Genomic DNA, 21,702 nt, shown 5'->3' with positions numbered 1-21,702 from the left:
CATAGGATTTAACATTATTTCTTACTACAATTCATATTTCAATTCTAGTCATATACATCATATTCCTCTTTCATTTCTTTCTTTTTTTCCCTTTTCATTTTTATTTTTCCCTTTTTCTTTCCCCTTTTTTCCTTTTGTGCCTTAAAATCCTGATCTCTCCTGTTTTGCCCTATATTTCCCGTTTGATTTTATTTTTAATTTTTAAATGCATATAAGTATTAAATACATGAACAGTGTGGCTTCTGGTATTAATTTTGATACATAATAATAATAATAATAATAATAATAATAATAATAATAATAATAATAAAAATTGACAATTTGGATCATCTTACAATAATCGTACTCATGTATTTCTAATAACATTAGAAACTAAAAATGTGGCTATTTCGCCTGGCCGGCCTGGACTGATGGGGGTTTTTATAATGGATTTTAATTGATTTTAGGGATTTTATGTGTAACTTTTAACCCGGAGTTTTTGTTTTATTTTTCTGTTTTATTGTTGTGAGCCGCCCTGAGTCCTCTCAGAGAAAGGGCGGCATATAAGTCTAAACAAATAAATAAATAAATAAATAAACTTTATACAAAATAGAGACATCTTTCAACTTCTTGAAAGATGAACTCGGCAGAGAACCGGTTGCTAAAATTTTTGAATCCCACCCCTGGGGAGAGAGACAAGAGGCAGCCCAGGCCACAGCTGGATAGGAAACGGAGGAATAAGATGGCTGCCATCATGTTTCGTGTTCTAGAGCAGACCCAGTACTTACATGAGAGATGTGGCCTGCAAACGTTTGACATGACGGTGCGCTGGATGAGTGAGGCAAGGATGAATAGCGCTGTTTAAGTGAGGAGGAACCCACGGTGTGTCCTGGTCCCTGCAACTCCTGGGGAAGGAGATATTTATGAATAGCAATAGCCCTTAGACTTTATTATTATTATTATCATTTTTATTTTTATTATATAAAATACAAAGAAGAAAAAAGAAAATAGAAAATTAAGGGAGGGAAAGGGAATGGAGAAAGGGGGTGTGAGATACAAGGGGGAAGAGAAAAAAGAAAGAAAAGGGGGCATTGACTGCCAATTCTTCCTAGCCCAGGACAAGATAGACACACTCCAAATTCAACATTTTGCTTTTACACATTAATATATAACTAGCCATTTCTATAACACCAAATCAACAAAACCAAGATCAAAGTCTAATTTTCTTTCTTTCATTCAGTAAGGCCAAAGAATTTGAAAGAATACAATAAATTTTGTAAATAAAAATGGTGACAGCTCACAAAGATTACTAGGTGCAAATAGAAATACACATTATTTCCATAGTAGGAATGGTTAATTTGATTATTCTATTTAAAGAGGAAAATATGTTCTTATTTGGATATCACTTCTGGAATTTGTGCTTGTGAAGACTAGCACTTAGATTTATATACCGCTTCATGGTGCTCTACAGCCCTCTCTAGGGCTCTACAGCCGGACAATCTGGATCCTCATTTTACTGACTTTGGAAAGATGGAAGGCTGAGTCAACCTTGAGCCAGTCAGGATCGAACTCTTGGCAATGGGCAGAGTCAGCCTCCAATACTGCATTTTAACCACTGCGCCACCACACAATATTGAATAAGTGCAATATTACTACTACATTTGTGTCGGGAGCACCAAAGCACTTCTGGGTTGGAAGGCAGGATTAACCAGTGACATCACTGTAGCTGGGTTGGCAGGAGCTGGAATGAGCGACCGTCATAAATATGAGTCAGCTGACAAGCAACTGAATTTTGATCACATGATATTGGGGATGCTGCGGGGGGGGGTTGTAAGTGTGAAAAACGGTCATAGGTTGCTTTTTTCAGTGCTGCTGTAACTCTGAAATGCCACTAAACGAATTGTTGTAAGTCAAGGACTGCCTGTAATGGTTCTGACATATTTTGAAAGTTATCAGTGAAGCAGAAGACTTACTTTCACGTCTAAAGTGTGCTGAAGTTTGTAGCGCATAACTTCTTGTTCCTGCCGCTGAATGATGCACTGACACTCTGCAAACTGTAGAGACGCCTGGATAAAATCAGGAGTGAGTTATTTACTGTTTGGGACATGATTTACATCCAGTATTATCATCTCGCATTTAAGACATGCGAACAGTTTCCAGTTATCTAGAACAGTTTTTGAGAAAACAATAGAATAGAATTCTTTATTGGCCAAGTGTGATTGGACACACAAGGAATTTGTCTTCGGTGTGTAAACTCTCTGTGTATATAAAAAATACATTCATCATGAATCATAAGATACAACATTAAGCAAGAACTGAAGGATCAGAGTCCATCTGGGAGCTCAGGGCTTCCCATCTCCCAGTCCATCTGGGAGCTCAGGGCTTCCCATCTCTAAGTCCTTCTAGAGTCGTGATGGCGAACCTATGGCCCGTGTGCCACAGGTGGCACCCCAGCTCAGCTCCATCGCTGGGGTGAGCTGTCACCCCAGCTCAGCTCCATCGCGCATGAACACATGCCTCCTGCCGGCCAGCTAGTTTTAGGTCTCTGCTGTGCATGCACGGGGGGCGGGGCCCATGTGGGAGACGCGCACACATGCATCGGGGGGTGGGCCCACATGGGGGGGTCATGCACAGGTGGGGATTGCGCGTGCATGCACGGCAGACGGGGGAGCATGGGGGTCATGCATGCATGCATGGGGGATGGGGGCACACGCGCATTGCATTATGGGTGCGCACACGCGCTTTCAGCACATGACGACAAAAAGATTAGCCATCAATTTTCTAGAGAAAAGGAAGCCATACTCGACTTCCACACCATATTAGATTCCTAATAACCAAGTTTGGGGCATCAGGAATAGGGCAAGCCCTCTGGATATACGTATATATACGTATTTGTTCATATACATTGGTCAGTGCTCATCTGGACCAGATTTTTATTTATATAAAAATACCAACAAATGTATTTATTTCTGTCACTCTCAGAGATGTCTGAGGCAGGATGAAGTCCCAAAACTCAAGATGGCGACCATGACTCTGTGATGAAAGTCCCACCTTTGATACGTTAAAAAGGGGCGGGGCTTTGATCACAGAATCCGGCCCTCCATTGTGACTGTTTTTTTATTTTGTCCACAGACTCTCCCAGTTCTTCTATGGGAAACTGTTTGGTTTTAAACACTAGGTTTTAATCCTAACTTCTCTTAGGACAAGTCCTGGGAAGAAGAATTACCGTGTTTTTCGGACTATAAGACGCATCTAAATTTAGAAGAGGAAAACAACAAAAAAAGGGTTTTGGCCTCCCTTTTTTCAGGCCTTTTTACAGCCCTTTTCCAGCCTTTTTCCGGCCCGTTTTCAGGGCTTTTTCCGGCTGATTTTCAAGGCTTCTTTCAGCCTGTTTTTTTTTGGAAAAAATGGGCCAAAAAAAGCCCCCCAAAGAGGCCAAAAAAAGCCTCAAATATGGGCCCCAAAAGCCTTGAAAACAGGGCAAAAAAGCTTAAAAAACGGACTGAAAAAAGCCCTGAAAATGGGCTGAAGAAAGGCCCAAAAACAGAGCGTGCAGAGGCCAAAAAACAGCTGGCAGTTGGCCAGGGCATCAGCAATATTTGGTCTATAAGACGCACAGACATTTTCACCCCCTTTTAGGAGGCAAAAAAGTGTGTCTTATAGTCTGAAAAATACGGTACATCTAGCCCTCAACTTGGGACCTCAATTGTGGCCAAATTTTCTGTTGCTAAGCGAGACAGTCATTAAGTGAGTTTTGTTTTGCCCTGTTTTACAACCTTCCTTGACACAGCTGTCAAGTGAACCACTGCTGTTGTTAAATGAGTAACACAGTTGTTAATTGAATTTGGCTTCCCCATTGACTTTGCTTGTCAGAAGGTCACAAAAAGTGGATCATGTGACCCCAGGACACTGCCACCGTCATAAATATGAGTCAGTTGCCAAGCGTCTGAATTTTGATCACGTGACCACGGGGAAGCTGCGATGGTCGTAGGTGTGAAAAACGGCCTTTTTAAAATAATTTTTATTTTTATTTAGCAATCATTTTTTTTTCACGGCCGTTGTAACTTCAAACGGTCCCTAAACGAATGGCTGTAAGTCAAAAACTATGCGTAGATGGGCTAAGGAAACTTACTTTATCGAGAGCAGCTTCCATCGTCACCAGTTTGTCTTTCAAACGCTTATCCTGGGACTTTAGGATTTCCAATTCTCCAGCCAATTTGTTGTTTAAAGAAGCCATGCAGCTCAGCTCTTGACTTAATCGGTTTCTCTCTTCTTTCAAATAATGTTTTTCCTGAATGGGCAAGATAGGGGGGGAAAACACACAGACACAAAACCAGGTTGCAAAATAGTGTAGGGTTTCCTGCCTAAGCAGGGGGTTGGACTAGAAGACCTCCAAGGTCCCTTCCAACTCTGTTATTTTATTCCAGTGGTCTTCAAATTTAGCAGCTTTAAGACTTGTGGACTTCAACTCCCAGACTTCTCAATCTGTGGTCCACAGACCCTGGGGCGGAGGGTGGGGGGGGGCAATATCATCACACGGGGTCCACAAATATTTGAACAATTTTTTTTTAATGACCGTATAATCCCTTGCGGGGTGGAGTCTGGGCAACTGAATGGAGCTGAGTGTTTTAATGGCCAGTTGCCCATCCTATCGTCAATGCGGAGTTTTGCAGCAGATATACTGGTATGCCCCTCGTGCCAGGAGAGAGAAATATCAGTCTCTACCTAGGATCGAACTCAGAGCCTCCTGATTGTGAGGCGAGAGCTCCAGCTCTAGGCCACCGCGCCACTCAAAGGCTTGTAGAAATGTTATGCTTTAAATCAGGGCAGGGGTGAAATGTAAAATTTGTTACTACCGGTTCTGTGGGTGTGGCTTGGTGGTGGTGGAGTAATGTGACTGGGTGGGCGTGGCCAACTTTTTTTTTAAAAAAAAACTTTTCAAAGCATTTTTTCTAATGCTTTGAAAAGCCTCTGCCGATCAGGCAACTCAGCTGGGATCGTCAGAGACTTTTCAAAGCATTTTTTTTACCACCTCTTCAGCCAAGAGGTTGCAGAGAAAAATGCTTTGAAAACCTTCTGATGATCCCAGCTGAGTCGCGCGATCATCGGAGGCTTTTTTTTTTTTACTTTTAAAAGCATTTTTTCGGCTGAAGAGGTTGTAGAAAAAATGCTTTTAAAAGTAAAAAAAAAAGCCTCTGATGATCGTGTGGCTCAGCTGGGCATGGGGGGGGGGGGCGCAGGGATTTTTGCTACCGGTTCTCTGAACCACCCACCGCCATCCCTACCGGATCAGACGATCCGGTCCAAACCCGGAGCATTTCTCCCCTGAATCAAGGGTCCTCAAACTACGGCCCATGGGCCACGTATGGCCCACCGAAGCGATTAATCTGGCCGGCATAGGACTACAAGGCTGCCCTGCCAATCTTGCCCCACCTACCCACCTTCTGGGGAGAGAGAGAGATGGAGGGAGAGAGAGAGGGACAGAAGAGAGAGAAAGAGAGAGAGAGAAAGAGAGAAGAGAAAGAGAGAGAGAGAAGTGGGAAGAGGGTGGGACACACAAACACACACACACACACAAACAGAAGTCCCTCACATACACTCCACACTAGGATCACTGGTATAGGGGCTGTGATAAAGGCTCCTGGCAACAACCCTGTTTCCCCCAAAATAAGACATTCCCTGGTAATAAGCCCAATCGGGCTTTTGAGCGCATGGCAATAAGGCCAAGTGCTTATTTCAGGGTTCAAAAAAAATATAAGACAGGGTCTTATTTTCAGGGAAACACGGTAACTAGTGCTCAATATGTTTCATTCTTCCAATCATATTGTAGGCAGATTTGCACCCCTAATAATCTTTCAACGTTTGGCCTGATGTTTGGCCTGGGCTACTTTTATCACAGTTCAATAATTCAGCAATTTGGACCTTAGTTGCATTCGTCATTGCTTCCTCCAAGAACTTGATCTTGCTCTGCAAAGCATCGATCTGTCCTCGTTTGGCTGTAATTTGCTTCTGCATCCCCATCGCGACTTTCATGGCTGTCAAAAGAGAAGATGTCCAAGGCATTAGTGGAACTCTAAACATTCCTTGGCACAAGAATTTTTCACGAATGTACGCGTCCCGGGATAATGTTGCGGGATCCAATCTGGGGTCAGTCACCGGAACAAGCGGTTTTGTCTTCTGAGCTCTCGGACTCGTGCTGGAGCCCATCCTCAGGGAACTTCTCTTTAGCAGTGTGTGTGTCAGGTTTCAGTGTCGTCTCAAAATAAATTGCATTTCCAAACAAATAGTCTTTGATGAAATCTTTCATTTATTAAGCACGACAATCTGTCCCTGATTATAACGTAGCCAACACTGACTTCCTGACCCCAAACCTTCCCTTTCCGTTCCCCAATTTTCTGTGTCTCATTGGCCATCTTCCAAATCACTCTCCCCATATCTACTACTTCAGCTCCCAGGAATGTCCCCCCTCCCATCCCATCTCCTAGGGGATATTATTTTCAGGGAAAATAAGTAGGTGAAAAGTCAAGCGTCCTCTTGCCAGCTGCCCCCTCTTCTCCTCCTTATGTCAGCACTGGAACGAATGTAGTTTGGAGTGCTGACAGTGTGTGCTTTGGGCTATTTTGTGTGCGATATTTATATGGTGACTGTTTAGATGTTGATTGTGGTGTGTTGATGACTGGCTACTAAGTCATTGGCAGTTGTTTACTTGTACTTCCCAGCCCCCACCTTCTAAATAGTGAATAAGCTAGTGCTAAATCTGTTGTGGCCCGTCAGCGACCAGCGGATCTGGCAGCAGATTCAGACAGTGAAGAGGTTGGGGAGGAACATGAGCCAGTCCTGGAGCCTGGGGAAGGCTCTGATGAGCGCTCTGCATTGGAGGCAGAGATGGGGCCAGGGCCATCTGGGAGTTGTCAGCTGCCTTCGGAGTCAGACAGCAGTGGGGCAGAAGAATAGCTAGAGCCTGTTCCCAGTGTGTGCATGAGCAGAGCTGCCAGGAGAAGGGAACAGCTAAGGAACAAGGGTCGATTCGGGAGTGTAAAGCCACAGGTGGAAGGTGAATGGCCCCTCCCATAGGGAATAAAGAGGAGTGAAAGGAGAGAGGAGTTTGCAGGAGACAATTAGTTCAATTCATTAGAGTGAAGGTCTGTTCCTCAGTCAATCCTGTGGGTGACCTGCTCTACGACCACCATGACTTACAACAGTCAGTAAGTCGAGGTCTATTTGTATGTCCCTTAGCTACTCCAGAACTGTGATCACCTCTAGCTGCGAATCAAATCATTCTTATAATCTCAGACAAAATGCTCGGATCAGATTTGATGGCATCCGTATGAAAAATTGATGCAAATTAACAGGTTTAACCAATTCTACCCTTTGCAAAAGAAGGAAAATAATTGTCCGAAAGGTGTTTTTTTTTTCCCAAAAGGCAACTGGGCTTTTTCTTTGTTTTTCCTTGAAGATGTTTCGCTTCTCATCCAAGAAGCTTCTTCAGCTTCTAGTAATACAGGTAGTCCTTGACTTATGACCGCAATTTATGTTCTTAAGTGAGACATTTATTAGGTGAGTTTTGCCCCAGAGGAGATAGTAGAGATAGTGGGAAGGATACTAGTAACACAGGTCGTTCTCGACTTACGACCACAATTTAAGTGAGACATTTTGTTAAGTGAGTTTTGCCCCATTTTACCACCTTTCTTGCCTCAGTTGTTAAGTGAATCACTGCAGTTGATACGTTAGTAACCCGGATGTTAACTCTGGCTACCCAAATGGTTTTGCTTGTCAGAAGGTCGCGGAAGGGGATCACATGACCTTGGGACGCAGCGACGGTCATAAATGCGAACCAGTTGCCAAGCGTCTGAATTTTGATCACATGATTGCGGGGATGCTGCCAAGGTCATAACTGTGAAAAACGGTCCTAAATCCTAAATCAGTGTTGTTTTAACTTTGAATGGTCACTAAATGATCTGTTATAAGTCGAGCCCTACTAGATTGATAAATATCCTTCGACAAAAATCAGTGCTGTGGGAATTAGGTGTTCAGGAAAATGAGGGCACGAGGGGGAAAAACCGTCTCTGTATCTAATTATATAAATCCTTTCATTCTCTATCATCCAGTCAGAGTTGAAGAAGCTTCTTGGATGAGGATCGAAACGTCTTCAAAGAAAAAAAAAGTCCAGTTGCCTCTTGAAAAAGCTCCTTTGGGACAACCGTGACCTGGATGAGGGAGAATCTCCACAGACATGATCTGAGAATCTCCTCCACAGACAGAGAAAAATAATTCTGTCCAAGGAAAGTAATACCGTTACCATGGCCATCCGAGCCTTCCATGGTCTTCAGTGTGGCCCTGGTTTGCTCCAGTTCAATCTGAGCGGATTTCAGCTGTATTTTCAGTTTGCTCACAATGGCTTCCATGTCTTCATTCTTCTCTCGGTAGTCGTTCTTGATGATTTCTGCTTCCTCTGCGGCGAAAGAGAAACAAACCCAATCAAATCACGCGGAACGAATTCCGGTTCAGAAGCAGAGAGACTCGCTGGGAAGTGTTCTGTCCCCGTCTCACACACGCACACAAACAGGTAGCCAGGGGTTAAATAAAACTGGCAGACAACAAATTCTTTCCATAAGAGGATTGGCAGCAACCCAGTAGCTGCTTGCCAAGAACTTTACTCATAAAGTGAGGGGTTGTTCCTCCGACAGATAAACCCAAACAAGATACACACAGTTCAAGAATTGTCAAGTCCAGTCCGTATTAAATCCAAGACAGATAATGTTGTTTCAAAGATGCAATGTGACTCGCTAGTAGTTAGTTTTGTCCGTCACAGAGTCTGAATGGCCACCTCACCCCCTTTTTATCCCCTGTGGGATGTCGTCCAGTGACTCAGCTTAATCTCTGGCACGCCTCTTTTTCTGCTGCGTGCGCCTGTCTCTCCGGCGCTGGCGTGGATCCAGCCAAGACTTATCTCCATCACTGTCCAACTGCAAGGAGATACCTGGCTCCTGGCCAATCTCTTCTCCTTCGGGAGACACCTGAGGCATTGCCAGAGAGGAGGGTCCTGGAGAGGGAGGCCTGGCCAACTCCTCTCCTTCATGTTCGGAGACTTCTCCCTCCGATAAGTCGGCCTCGGGGGTCGGAGTCACAACAGGAAGTCAGCAGTTAGAGGAAGGTTTAGAGACAATTAGACATACTGTATGAATAGAATAGAATAGAATAGAATAGAATAGAATAGAATAGAATAGAATAGAATAGAATAGAATAGAATAGAATAGAATAGAATAGAATAGAATAGAAACAGAATTGGAAGAGAGGTTTTCTAATCCAACCCACTGCTCAGGCAGGAAACCCTATACCAATGATGGCTAACCTTTTTGCCATTGCGTACCAAAAGTGGGGGAAGTGCGAAGGGGGGGTCGCTCGCGCATTTGCCCACACCCATAATTCTATGCCCCCCACGCATGAGCATGTGAGCCCCCCCTCCCGCGCTCCCCCCACTTTTGGCATGCAATGGCAAGGTAGGTCCGTTTTTTGCTCTCCCCAGGCTCCAGAGCCTTTCTAGGAGGCTGGGGAGGACGAAAACGGCCTTCCCCACCTCCCCAGAGGCCCTCCGGAGGCCGGAAACAGCCTTTTTCCTGACTTCCGGTAGGCCCAAAAATCAGCTGGCCAGCGCGTGCACGCATGCCAGAGCTAAGCTCTGGTTTAACCGTGACTTTGCTTTTACTTTTTACCTTTCAACTTTCTTCTTCATCTCTGTCCTTGTTATGTATAATAAGGATTTAAGTTCTTAATGGAGCTCACGGGGCTTATTCTGGAAAAGGAAAACCTTTAGCATAGGTCAAGGCAGCTGAAGGGAGACGGTTTGCCTCTTGAGTGAACTGATGGTTGGCCCCTCCCTCACTGGCGATCTCCCGGAAGTGCAAGGAGGGTACAGCAGGGTAATGAGAGAAGGATTTGCAGATGGAAATCCCAACTCCATTATTTAGAAGATGTCAATCAAAGCAAGGAAAGAATGGACAGGAAAAGGGAATTTGAACCAATAAAGGGCTGCATAAGAGAGGCAGGTGTGTGTGTGTGTGTGCATGAGAGAGAGAGAGATCTCATATCAACAATTTGATGTTTGATAAAATCAAAGCAAGGAAAGAATGGACAGGAAAAGGGAATTTGAACCAATAAAGGGCTGCATAAGAGAGGCAGGGGTGTGTGTGTGTGTGTGTGTGTGTGTGTGTGTGTGTGTGTGTGTGAGAGAGAGAGAGAGAGAGAGAGAGAGAGAGAGATCTCATACCAACAATTTGATGTTTGATAAAATCAAAGCAAGGAAAGAATGGACAGGAAAAGGGAATTTGAACCAATAAAGGGCTGCATAAGAGAGGCAAGTGTGTGTGTGTGTGTGTGTGTGTGTGTGTGTGAGAGAGAGAGAGAGACAGAGAGAGAGAGAGAGAGAGAGAGAGAGAGAGAGAGAGAGAGAGAGAGAGAGAGAGAGAGAGAGAGAGATCTCATATCAACAATTTGATGTTTGATAAAATCAGAATTCCACACCTTGGCAACTATCAGGACAATCTGATAGCAACAGCAATAGCGCTTAGATTAGGGTTGTCAGACTCAAGGTCCATGGGCCGGATCAAATCTGACCCGCAGGACCCCCCTGGAAACAGCAAAGTACCGGCCCATGTGCCTCTGCCAGTGAAAAGGGAGTTCATGGGAGCCATGCATAACCCTCCCGGGCTAGCAAAAGAAACTAAAACAAAACAAAAGGAGGAATGTTTCTCCTTTTGCATTTGAGCATGCAAGAAGGGACAGGAAAGGAGAAAGGGAAAGAGGAAAGAGGAAAGACAAAGACAAAGAAAAAGAAGGGAAGATGGGAAGAGAGCAAGGAAGGAAAAAGAAGGAAAGAAGGGAAGGAACAAGAAAGAAAAAAGAAGAGGGAAGGAAAAAGAAGAAAAGGAGGGAAGGAGAAGGAAGGAAGGAAGGAAGGAAGGAAGGAAGGAAGGAAGGAAGGAAGGAAGGAAGGAAGGAAGGAAGGAAGGAAGGAAGGAAAGATGGGAAGAGAGCAAGGAAGGAAAAAGAAGGAAAGAAGGGAAGGAATCAGAAAGGAAAAAGAAGAGGGAAGGAAAAAGAAGAAAAGGAGGAAAGGAGAAGGAAGAAAGGAAGGAAGGAAAGATGGGAAGAGAGCAAGGAAGGAAAAATAAGGAAAGAAGGGAAGGAACAAGAAAGAAAAAAGAAAGAGGGAAGGAAAAAGAAGAAAAGGAGGGAAGGAGAAGGAAGGAAGGAAAGATGGGAAGAGAGCAAGGAAGGAAAAAGAAGGAAAGAAGGGAAGGAATCAGAAAGGAAAAAGAAGAGGGAAGGAAAAAGAAGAAAAGGAGGGAAGGAGAAGGAAGGAAGGAAAGTGGGAATGAGAAGGAAGGAAGTAAAAAGAGCCTGTAGTACAGTGGACTAATGCACTGTTATTAACTGTTATTAACATCTGCTGCTTGCAATTACTGCAAGTTCAAATCTCACCAGACTCAAGGTTGACTCAGCTTTCCATCCTTTCAAAGGTAGGTGAAATGAGGACCCGGATTGTGGGGGCAATAAGCTGACTTTGTATAAAATATACAAAAGTATGAAGGCTACTGCTTAACGCATTGTAAGCCGCCCTGAATCTCCGGAGAAGGGCGGCATATAAATTAAAAGCAAAGCAAAAAAAAAAAAAAAAAGAAGAAGAAGAAAAGAAGGAGGGATTGAGAAGGAAGGAAGGAAAGTGAGAATGAGAAGGAAGGAAGGAAGGAAAAAGAAGAAAAGGAGGGAATGAGAAGGAAGGAAGGAAAGTGGGAATAAGAAGGAAGGAAGGAAAAAGAAGGAAAGAGGGGAAGGAAGAAGGAAGGAAGGAAAGAAGGAAGAAAGGAGATTATAATGAGAGTGAGTAAGGGTCTCGGGGAAGTTCTGCCTTAGTATGTGGCCACCACAGCTGCACCCGACAGGAGTGATGTTGAGCTGGCCACACCCACTCTGGCCATGCCCAACCCAGCCCCTCCCCCCCCGAGGTCAAACACAATGCGGCCCTCAATGAATTCGAGTTTGACAAACCTGGCTTAGACTTTTACAGCCCTCTCGGAGCTGTTTACAATGTCAGCCTATTGCCTCCAACAATCTGGGTCCTCATTTTACTGACCTCGGAAGGATGGAAGGCTAAATCAAGCTCAGGATCGAACTCCAGGCTGTGGGCAGAGTTCGCCTGCAATACCGCATTCTAATTACTGTGCCAATTGGATGCCTCCACTAAATCAAGAATTCCACGATTTGGATGTCTCCTGGGTTCACATTCACGTTTGAGAAGTGTAAACCCTACAATCCCAAGCACCTCAAGGGAGATGTTTCTCAACCCTGGCGTGGACTTCGGCTCCCAGAATTCCCACAGCTGGCTCAAGAATTGGGGGAGTTGAAGTCCACACATCTTCAAACGTGCCGAGATTGAGAAATACGGACAGGGGCGGGCTTCAAAAGCAAGGGGTTCTCTGCCTGGTTGCTGGGTGGGCGTGGCCATGGTGGGCGTGGTCTAGTCGGCCTCCTGCACCATGGTGGGTGGGGCTTTTTGTCCTCCCCAGGCTCCTGAGGCTTTTCTTGAGCCTCTGGGAGGGCGAAAACAGCCTCCCCACGATCCGGAGGCCCTCTGGAGGCTGGAAACGGGCCCATTTCCGGCCTTCCCGAACTTCTGGTACACCCGTTTTTCACTCTCCCCGAGCCTCCGCGCACGCCTGCACTTACCTGCATCCAAAATAGGCTGCGTGGGGACTCCTGGGAGGGGCGGGGTGGGGTGGGAGGGGCCATCCAGGAGTGGGATTTGGGGGTTCTCCGAAGTGCACAGAATCTTAGCTAGAGGTTCTCCCGAACCCCTGCGAACCCCCAGCAGCCCACCCCTGAACATGGATCTCAGGAATCTGAGAATAAAGACTCGAAGAAAGAACGACAAAACTGACGAATACCTGCGAGCGCACTGAGCTCAATGCGGCTGGCTTTGATTTCATTCACAAGTTCTTCTCGCTCCAGTTTCATCTCTTTCAGTACCCTCAGCCTTTCCGAGCACACGTTCATCAGTTTCACTTTTTCTAATTCCACGTCGCTCAGGCTGGCCTCCAGTTGACGAATCTGGCTATCCTTCTTGTCTTGCGAAATCTAGGTTTGCGGGGTGGGGGTGGGGGGGAACCATGAAAGAACCAGGTCTTATTAAGCTGATTGATTGATAAAAAGCCTATGCATGGGAATCAGCTTTCAAGGGGGATTGGACTTCGTTTGCTTGTGACTACATAGGGATTCTAGACTGATCGCTCATTTCACTCTACCTCCAGATTCTGTCGTTCCTTCTCCTGCACCTCTGTGTTTTGTCCTGAATAATAGAAAGGTGGCTGTTTTCAAGAATGAAAATGGTGAAAGGCTTACAGATAGGCCTCGACTTACAACAGTTCATTTAGTGACTTTTCAAAGTTACAACGGCCCTGAAAAAAAGCGACTTATGACCAGTTTTCACACGTGTAGGACCTTTGTAGCCTCCCCGGGATTATGTGATCAAAATCCAGATGCTTGGCAATTGGTTCATACTTATGACCGTTGCTGTCATGTGATCCAGCTTTTGCGAGCTTCTGTTCTGCCCCAGCTACGGAGCCCAAAGAACACAGCACACACAAAGTCTGTACAAACCTTAGTTTACTAAATTAAATCAGTTTTTTTCCCCCCAAACAAAGGCTGTTAATTAACTTTCATAACAGCCTACAAGAATCCAAAGAATAAATAATCTTAATCTTACTATGGTTGGCAGAAAACCCAGAAGCAATTTGCAGAGAACTAAGATCGAGGCACGAAGGAGAGTGAACGAAGTTGTTCCCTGCAAATTGCTTCAGTTGGCGTTCTTCCTTAAATAGGCTAAGGGAGTGGCCAATTAGCCCCAAGCCTTACTCTCGAGGAGACCTCCTGAGGAGCCACTCCTGCCTTTTGGCAGCTCTGCACTCCCGTGCATCGAGAAGAGGCTCCTCTTCTTCGTCCTCTTCACTTAAGGGAGCTTCTGAAGGCCCTGGCTGAATCCCCGCCTCTGGCACCACATCTTTTCCAGCCTCCTCATTGTCCGACTCGAGTGCCAGCTGCACAGGCTGCTGGCGCAGCACCACACCAGCCTCCTCACTGTCTGAATCAGCCACCAGCCGCACAGGCCGCGTACGGGCCACAACAGCTTCTGACGAGCAATGTCAATGGGGAGGCCAGATTCACTGAACAGCCACATTACTAACTTATCAACCGCAGGGGTTTACTTAACTATACTATAGCAAGGGACGTCGTAAAATGGGACAAAACTCGCTTGACAAATGTCTCACTTAACCACAGAAGTTTTGGGCTCAATTGTGGTCGTATGTCGAGGAGTATTTGTACTGCTTTAGGACAGCACAATGGCTGCATGGCGTCTGTCAAAAGACAGAGCAATCAGCCAAGGAGTATGGATGGAGTTACTTTTTCCAGGCCCAAGTGATACTCTGTGGTTTTCATATCTCAAAACCAGTGGTAGTCTAGTACAGGTTGTCCTCAACTTACAACAGTTGATTTAGTGACTATTCAAAGTTACAAAGCACTGAAAGAAGTGACTTACGACCGTTTCTTTACAGTTATGACCATCGTAGCATCCCCATGGTCATCTGATCAACATTTGGACACTTGGCAACTGATACATATTTATCAGGGGTGAAATGTTTCCGGTTCGGACTGGATCGCCCGATCCGGTAGCGATGGCAGCAGGTGGTTCGGAGAACCAGTAGCAAAAATTCCTAAACCCCCCCCCATGCCCAGCTGAGCCACGCAATCATCTGAGGCTTTTTAAAATTATTTTTAAAAGCATTTTTTCTACAACCTCTTCGGCCGAAAAAATGCTTTTAAAACTAAAAAAAAACAAGCCTCTGATGATCGCGCCTCAGCTGGGATCATCAGAGGCTTTTAAAAGCAATTTTTTTTACAACTACAGTTGTAGAAAAAATGGTTTTAAAAGGAAAAAAATTTTCTGACGATCAGGCAACTCAGCTGGGATCGTCAGAGGCTTTTAAAAGCATTTTTTTGCAACCTCTTCAGCCGAAGAGGTTGTAGAAAAAATGGTTTTAAAAGTTAAACAACAAAAAAAAAGTTGGCCACACCTACCCAGTCACATTACCCCCCCCACCAAACCACACCCACAGAACCGGTAGTAACAAATTTTACATTTCACCACTGATATTTATGCAATATTTATGTATTTGCTAACTGTGTTACTACTACTAACTGCAATGATATACTAACTGCAGCAACAAAGCTGATAAAATGGGACAAGAGTCGCTTAACAACAGAAACTTTGGGCTCAACTGTCGTCCTAAGTCGAGGACTACCTACATTGCCTCCTGCTCATGTCAAGTTGGTAGGACCTATCGCCGCAGAAAGATTAAAGAAGCCGGGAATTGGATCCTGCACTCAAAGATTTAAAACCCCTGATATTTGCTAAAATCGAATCTCTCAACCTAGGTGGACAGCTCTAGCTTGGAAAACTTTGAATTAATCCTAATAGAGCTAGTCCTCAATTTACAACCATTCGTTTAGTGACCGTTCGAAGCTAAATTGGCCCTGAAAAAAATGACTTTCCGAACATTTTCATTGCCGTGGTCATGTGATCCAAATTTGGACGCTTGGCCACCGGTTCATATTTACGACGGTTGCAGTGTCCCCGAGGTTGTGTGATTCCCCTTTTGCGACTTTCTGATAAGCCAAGTCAACGGGGAAGCCAGATTCCCTTAACAGCCACAGCGATTCAGCGTCAATAAAGGTTGTAAAATGGGGTGACATTCAGGCGTGGGCTTCAAAATTTTTAGCAAAGGGTTCTCTGCCCAGTTGCTGGGTGGACGTGGCCATGGTGGGTGTGGCCTAGTCGGCCTCCTGCCCCACGGCGGGGGGGGGCCTTTTTGCCCTCCCCGGGCTCCAGAGGCTTTCTTTGAGCCTCCGGGAGAGTGAAAATGGCCTCCCCAGGCTCTGGAGGCCCTCTGGAGACCAAAAACAGGCCCGTTTCCGTCCTTCCCGAACTTCCCGTAGGCCCATTTTTCGGCCTCCCCAAGCCTCCGTGTGCACCCTGCACTTACCTGCATCCAAAATGCGCTGAGTGTGGACTCCTGAGAGGGGAGGGGCGAGGTGGGAGGGGCCAGCCAGGAGTGGGATTTGGGGGTTCTCCAAACTGCACAGAATCTTTGCTAAAGGTTCTCCCGAACCCCTGCGAACCCCCAGCAGCTCACCCCTGGCGACACTGATTTTAAAACTGTCTCACTTAGCAACAAGAAACATCAGGCTCGTGATTGCGGTCGTAAGTTGAGGACTACCTAGGATCAAAAAGAAAAAGTGCGCCTTTCAGAAGAGGCAAGGGAGTGAAAGTTAGGCACCTTCAGTTCTTGGAGTTCGACTTTCTTCTCGCCGACTTCTTTTATGAGTTGAGACTTCTCTGTCTCCATGGCGCCAGCTGTCCGGCCATGTTGGCTTACGATCTCGGTCATGCCCTCGACTTGTTTCTGGAGGATCTCAATCACCTTCTCCTTCTCCGCCAGCTGCACCTTCAACGACTCGCAGTCGGACTGCACGCCTCGCAAGAGCTCGCTTTCGCTTTTCAGCTGCTGGAACTCTTGCCGCTTGCTGTCCACCCGTCCCCGCAGCTTATTGATCTCGTCGTTGGTGCATTCGATGACCCTTTCCTTCTCCAGATGGGAACATCTCAGTTCGGCGATGACCCTCTCTGCCGAATCCAAGCTTAATTTCCTTTCGTTCAGCTCTTGGGAAGCTTTATGGAGTTTTTCTTTGGTCGAATTTAGCTGGGCCAAGATTGAGGATTCTCTCTCTAGGCTATCGTTCCTCTCTTTGATTGCGGACATCTGGAATAGGAAAAATATACTGTTTTCCCCCAATGCTTTCACCACACTGAAGGAACATCCCAAATGAAACAGAACTAGGAAGACGAGCCGCTTAAGGTGAACCTGGTTTCTGCCCTACAAGCCTCAGGAGGCTCTCAGTGTTCCAATATTTGAGGGGCTGCCACAGAGAGGAGGGAGGGAGTCAAGCTATTTTCCAAAGCACCCGATGGCCACACAAGGAATAATGGATGGAAACTGACCAAGGAGATTTTCAACCTGGAAATAAGGATAAACTTCCTAACAGTGAGAACAATCAACCCATGGAACAGAAGTTGCCTTCAAAAGTTGTGGGTGCTTCATCACTGGAAGCTTTTAAGAAGAGACTGGACTGCCATTTGTCAGAAATGGTCCGTGATGGCGAACCTATGGCACGCATGCCGGAAGTGGCACGCAAGAGCCATCTCTCCGGGCACGCCAGCTGTCGCCTGTTGCTCTTCCTCGGTTCCTGGTTTTCTGGTTTCTGGCACACATGCGTGCCGGCCAGCTGATCTTCGTGCATGCGGAAGCACCGGAAACCGGAAGTGCAGCTCCCTGGCGCGCATGCGCCAGTCGGGAACCTGAGTTTCTGGTTTCCGGTGCATGCATGTGCGCCATCCAGTTAATCTTTGCGCACACATGTGTGCCAGAAAGACCAGGTGACCGCAACCAGAAGCTCAGCTGCTCTTCCGGTTTTCAGCGCGCCCACACATGCGTGCCGGAGATCTGCTCTTCCGGTTTCTGGCGCTCCTGCGCCTGCGCATGTGTGCTCCCATTTCGGCATTTGTTGGTAAAAAGGTTCGCCATCATTGGTGTAGGGTCTCCTGCTTGGGCAGGGGGTTGGACTAGATGACCTGCGAGATCCCTTCCAACTCTTGTTAATCTGTATCTGTTTTCAACCATTCTCCTCCCCAAAATAAGCGCAACAAAGTAGGGCAGGCTCAGAGATTGTCTCTGGATCAGGGGTGGGTTCTAACATTTTTTACTACCGGTTCTGTGGGCGTGGCTTATTTTGTGGGCGTGGCTTGATGGTCATGTGACAATTCTTTAGGATTTAGCAGAGGTACTGGTCTACCAGGCTTTTAACTGCTTGCAGAGCTGTACCGATCTACTCATTTTGTTTTTGGAGGCCCCGGTCTACTCATTCGTTTTTGGAGGCACCGGTCTACCCATTTGTTTTTGGAGGCACTGGTCTACTCATTCGTTTTTGGAGGCACCGGTCTACCGGTGCTTGGTTGCGAGCTGGCGACGACGGCGGCGACGGCGGCGGTGGCAGTGGCTGACATGGACCGGCCGGCCAGAGAAACAGCCTGGCAGCAGGTTGATGGAGGAGAAGCTAACAGCCTCACCCCTAAGACTACCATCTGTGATTACTGTGATGACTGTGATTACTGTGATGGGGTGTTTTTTAGAACTAAGCTGTGACTGGGGGGTTGTGGAAATTGGGTTGGAGAGACAGGAGGCTGACCATGGTTTGGTTGCTTGGTCGCCTCGGGTGGCCTCTCCTCCCCGCCCCTTTCCCCCCAGGTAAGGGTGGGTGTTGACCTTAATGGCCAACCACCCCTGGATTGGGCTTTCCTGTCTCGCTACTCCTACTCTCACCTTAAGGAAGATCTTGTGCCCGTGGGTCTATTATCATCTTATTAATATCTTTATTATTACCATCGTTATTAACATCTATACTTTGGACACTTTGGACCTTTATTATGCTCCACTCACACCCTCGCTGGTTGGAGAGACTGTGCACCATTTGAGAGAGCTGAGGGATTTTCCACATCCCAACGGAGAGGATAGAACACTGCTCCCGTCAACTTTGTAACGGGACCGGCCATCGTGAGAGGATGGTTGGCCATTAACCTCTGTTGGAGAAAAAGAACATTGGACCCTCTCCCTGTCGTGAGAGGACAGTGGAGTCCAGCCCTATAAATGGACATTTTGTGACCTTTATGCTCAGTTATCCCTTGGACTATGATAGATTCCCGGACTGGCTTTTCTTCTCCCATCTTTGGCTCGGTTGATGCTCCAAAAAACCGACCTTCTTGCGCTGCGAGACTCCCCCCTCTCACAGGCCTGGCCCTCCACGTTATCGAGGGCCTATCTTGATGACGGGCTTTGGGACCCCGAGAGATGGCATGCAGCAAAGAGGGGGCTGAGGGGTTTTTTAGCTAAATTTTTAAGGAAAATTTTAAGGGGACCCGGGAGGGTGGGTGGGAGTTGTAAAAGTGGACCTGGGGGGGTCCAGATAGCGACTGTGCGGGATGAGGGGTTGATTAGCTGCAGCAGAGGGGTCGTGACAGGAAATTTAACTGGGGGGCAGGGGGACGATAGAAAGGGCTGTGTAATTGAAATCATGAGTGGGAGGGGCAGGTACGACGGGCGCAGGGGGTCATATCAAGTGTCGGGGGTGCGCACGCGCTGTCTCCGAGCGATTGCGCACTCTGGCCCCCAATGCGTGACTCGTGTCCTGGGTTGTGTAGAGCCTCAGGCCCAGGGTCCGCGGCTGATGTTATGTAATGCCAGGTCGGTGGTTAATAAGGCCCCCCTCATCTGTGATCTTATTTCGGAGGGGGGTGCAGACCTGGCAGGTATTACGGAGACCTGGTTGGGCCAAGAGGGGGGGGTCCCCCTCGTAGAGATGTGCCCGCCAGGTTTCCGTGCATTTCATCAGCCAAGGGCCCAGGGGAGGGGTGGGGGAGTGGCGGTGATCATTAGGGAGAGTCTTTGTCCGAGGGAGACCACTGTTCCTCAGATAGCCGGATGTGAGTCCCTTTGTGTGAAGTGGGGCCGTGCGGTGCAGATGGGTTTGCTGACTACGTACCTGGCTCCCTGCCACGTGGCAGCGACCCTGCCCGAGCTACTCGATGTCATTGCCGGGGTGGCGGTCGATACCCCCAGACTTATTGTCATGGGGGATTTCAACCTCCCATCCGCAGGTGAGGCGTCAGAGGTGGCTCGGGAGTTCATGGCTTCCATGACGGCCTTGGACCTGACCCAGTTAGTTCAAGGCCCCACTCACATAGGGGGACACACTCTGGACCTGATTTTTATCTCTGGTCAGTGGTTGAATGATCTTGGTAGAGGGGAACTAGATATTAAACCCTTGTCATGGACAGATCATTCACTCCTTCAACTAGACTTTCCTACCGCCTGCCCCCACCGCAGGGAGACGGAACCGACCAGATGGTTCCGTCCCAGGCGCCTGATGGATCCCGAAAGGTTCCTGACGGAGCTTGGGCCGTTTCCTGAGACTCTAACACACGACTCGACTGAAGAGCTGGTGGCCGCCTGGGAAAGGGCGGCCGCCGGAGCTTTGGATCGCGTCGTGCCTTTGCGGCCTCTGACCCGATGCCGATCTCAATTAGCTCCTTGGTTCTCTGAGGAGCTGAGAGAGATGAAGCGTCGGAAAAGACGCCTAGAGAGCATTTGGAGGACTAGTCAATCCGATTCCGACCGGACACAGGTGAGGTCCTATATCAAGACCTACCTAGTGGCGATAAAAGCGGCAAAATCTAACCATTTTTCCGCTCTTATCGCATCTGCAGAGAACCGCCCAGCCGCCCTGTTTAGGGTGACCCACTCCCTTCTTCGGGGGGGAGTGCGGGAAGATCCCTTGCAGGGTCGTGCTGAGGATTTTGTGCAATTCCTGCACGATAAAGTCGCTCGGATTCGGGATGGCTTGGACTCCGATTGGATGAGTCCACGGGAGGAGACCGGGGCAGGCCTTGAGAATGTTATCTGGGAGGAGTTTGATCCTGTGACTCCCGAGGATGTGGACAGGGTTCTGGGTAAGATTAGTGCCGCCACGTGTTTATTGGACCCGTGTCCCTCCTGGTTGGTACTGGCCTCCCGGGAGGTTACACGAGGCTGGCTCCAGGGGATTATAGGTGCTTCTTTGGGTGAGGGTGCCTTTCCTGCTGCCTTGAAAGAGGCGGTAGTGAGGCCCCTCCTCAAGAAGCCTTCCCTGGACCCGGCTGAATTAGCCAACTATCGTCCAGTCTCCAACCTTCATTTTGTGGCGAAGGTTGTTGAGAGCGTGGTGGCACGACAACTTCCCCGGCACCTGGATGAAGCTATCTATCTAGACCCGTACCAGTCGGGCTTCAGGCAGGGGTACAGCACAGAAACGGCATTGGTCGCGTTGGTGGATGATCTCTGGAGGGCTCGGGACAGGGGTTGTTCCTCTGTCCTAGTCCTATTAGATCTCTCAGCGGCTTTTGATACCATCGACCATGGTATCATGCTGCAGCGGTTGAGGGGGTTAGGAATAGGGGGCACCGTTTTGCGGTGGTTCTCCTCCTTCCTCTCCGACCGCTCGCAGTTCGTGTTGGCAGGGGGGCAGAGGTCGACCTCGAGGCGTCTCGCATGGGGAGTGCCGCAAGGGTCGGTCCTCTCGCCCCTCCTGTTCAACATTTATGTGAAGCCGCTGGGTGAGATCATCCGTGGTTTTGGAGTGAAGTGTCATCTGTACGCTGACGATACCCAGCTGTACATCTCCACCCCAGACCACCCCAACGATGCCCTTGATGTGATGTCCCGCTGCCTGGAGGCCGTGCGGGCCTGGATGGGGAGGAACAGGCTCAGACTCAACCCCTCCAAGACCGAGTGGCTGTGGCTCCCGGCGCCCCGATATAGTCAGCAGGTGCCATCGCTGACTATTGGGGGTGAATCTTTGCCCCCCACGGAGAGGGCTCGCAATCTGGGTGTCCTCCTGGATGCACGGCTGTCTTTAGAAGAGCATATGACGGCCGTGGCCAGGGGGGCCTTTTATCAGGTTCGCCTGATTCGCCAGTTGCAGCCCTTTCTGGATCGGGACGCCCTGCGCACGGTCACTCAT

General features: G+C 47.7%; 1 protein-coding gene across 1 annotated transcript in view; it reads right to left on the bottom strand.

Annotated features, from left to right (window-relative positions):
• The window catches only part of CCDC158 (coiled-coil domain containing 158), a 71,645-nt gene that overhangs the window by 26,913 nt on the left and 23,030 nt on the right, over nucleotides 1-21,702 (bottom strand). The window contains exons 11-17 of the mRNA XM_070948749.1: nucleotides 16,371-16,853; nucleotides 12,924-13,113; nucleotides 8,279-8,431; nucleotides 5,902-6,014; nucleotides 4,112-4,270; nucleotides 1,953-2,045; nucleotides 768-884 (exon numbers count right to left, since the gene is read on the bottom strand). Of these exons, the coding sequence (XP_070804850.1) occupies nucleotides 768-884; nucleotides 1,953-2,045; nucleotides 4,112-4,270; nucleotides 5,902-6,014; nucleotides 8,279-8,431; nucleotides 12,924-13,113; nucleotides 16,371-16,853 (1,308 nt within the window). The remainder of the gene's footprint in view (nucleotides 1-767; nucleotides 885-1,952; nucleotides 2,046-4,111; nucleotides 4,271-5,901; nucleotides 6,015-8,278; nucleotides 8,432-12,923; nucleotides 13,114-16,370; nucleotides 16,854-21,702) is intronic.

This window comes from Pituophis catenifer, unplaced genomic scaffold (genome assembly GCF_029215685.1).
Source record: "Pituophis catenifer annectens isolate HBS135680 unplaced genomic scaffold, rPitCat1.0.hap2 SCAF_8, whole genome shotgun sequence".
NCBI lineage: Eukaryota > Metazoa > Chordata > Lepidosauria > Squamata > Colubridae > Pituophis > Pituophis catenifer.
This window is presented reverse-complemented; position numbering and strand designations above follow the sequence as displayed.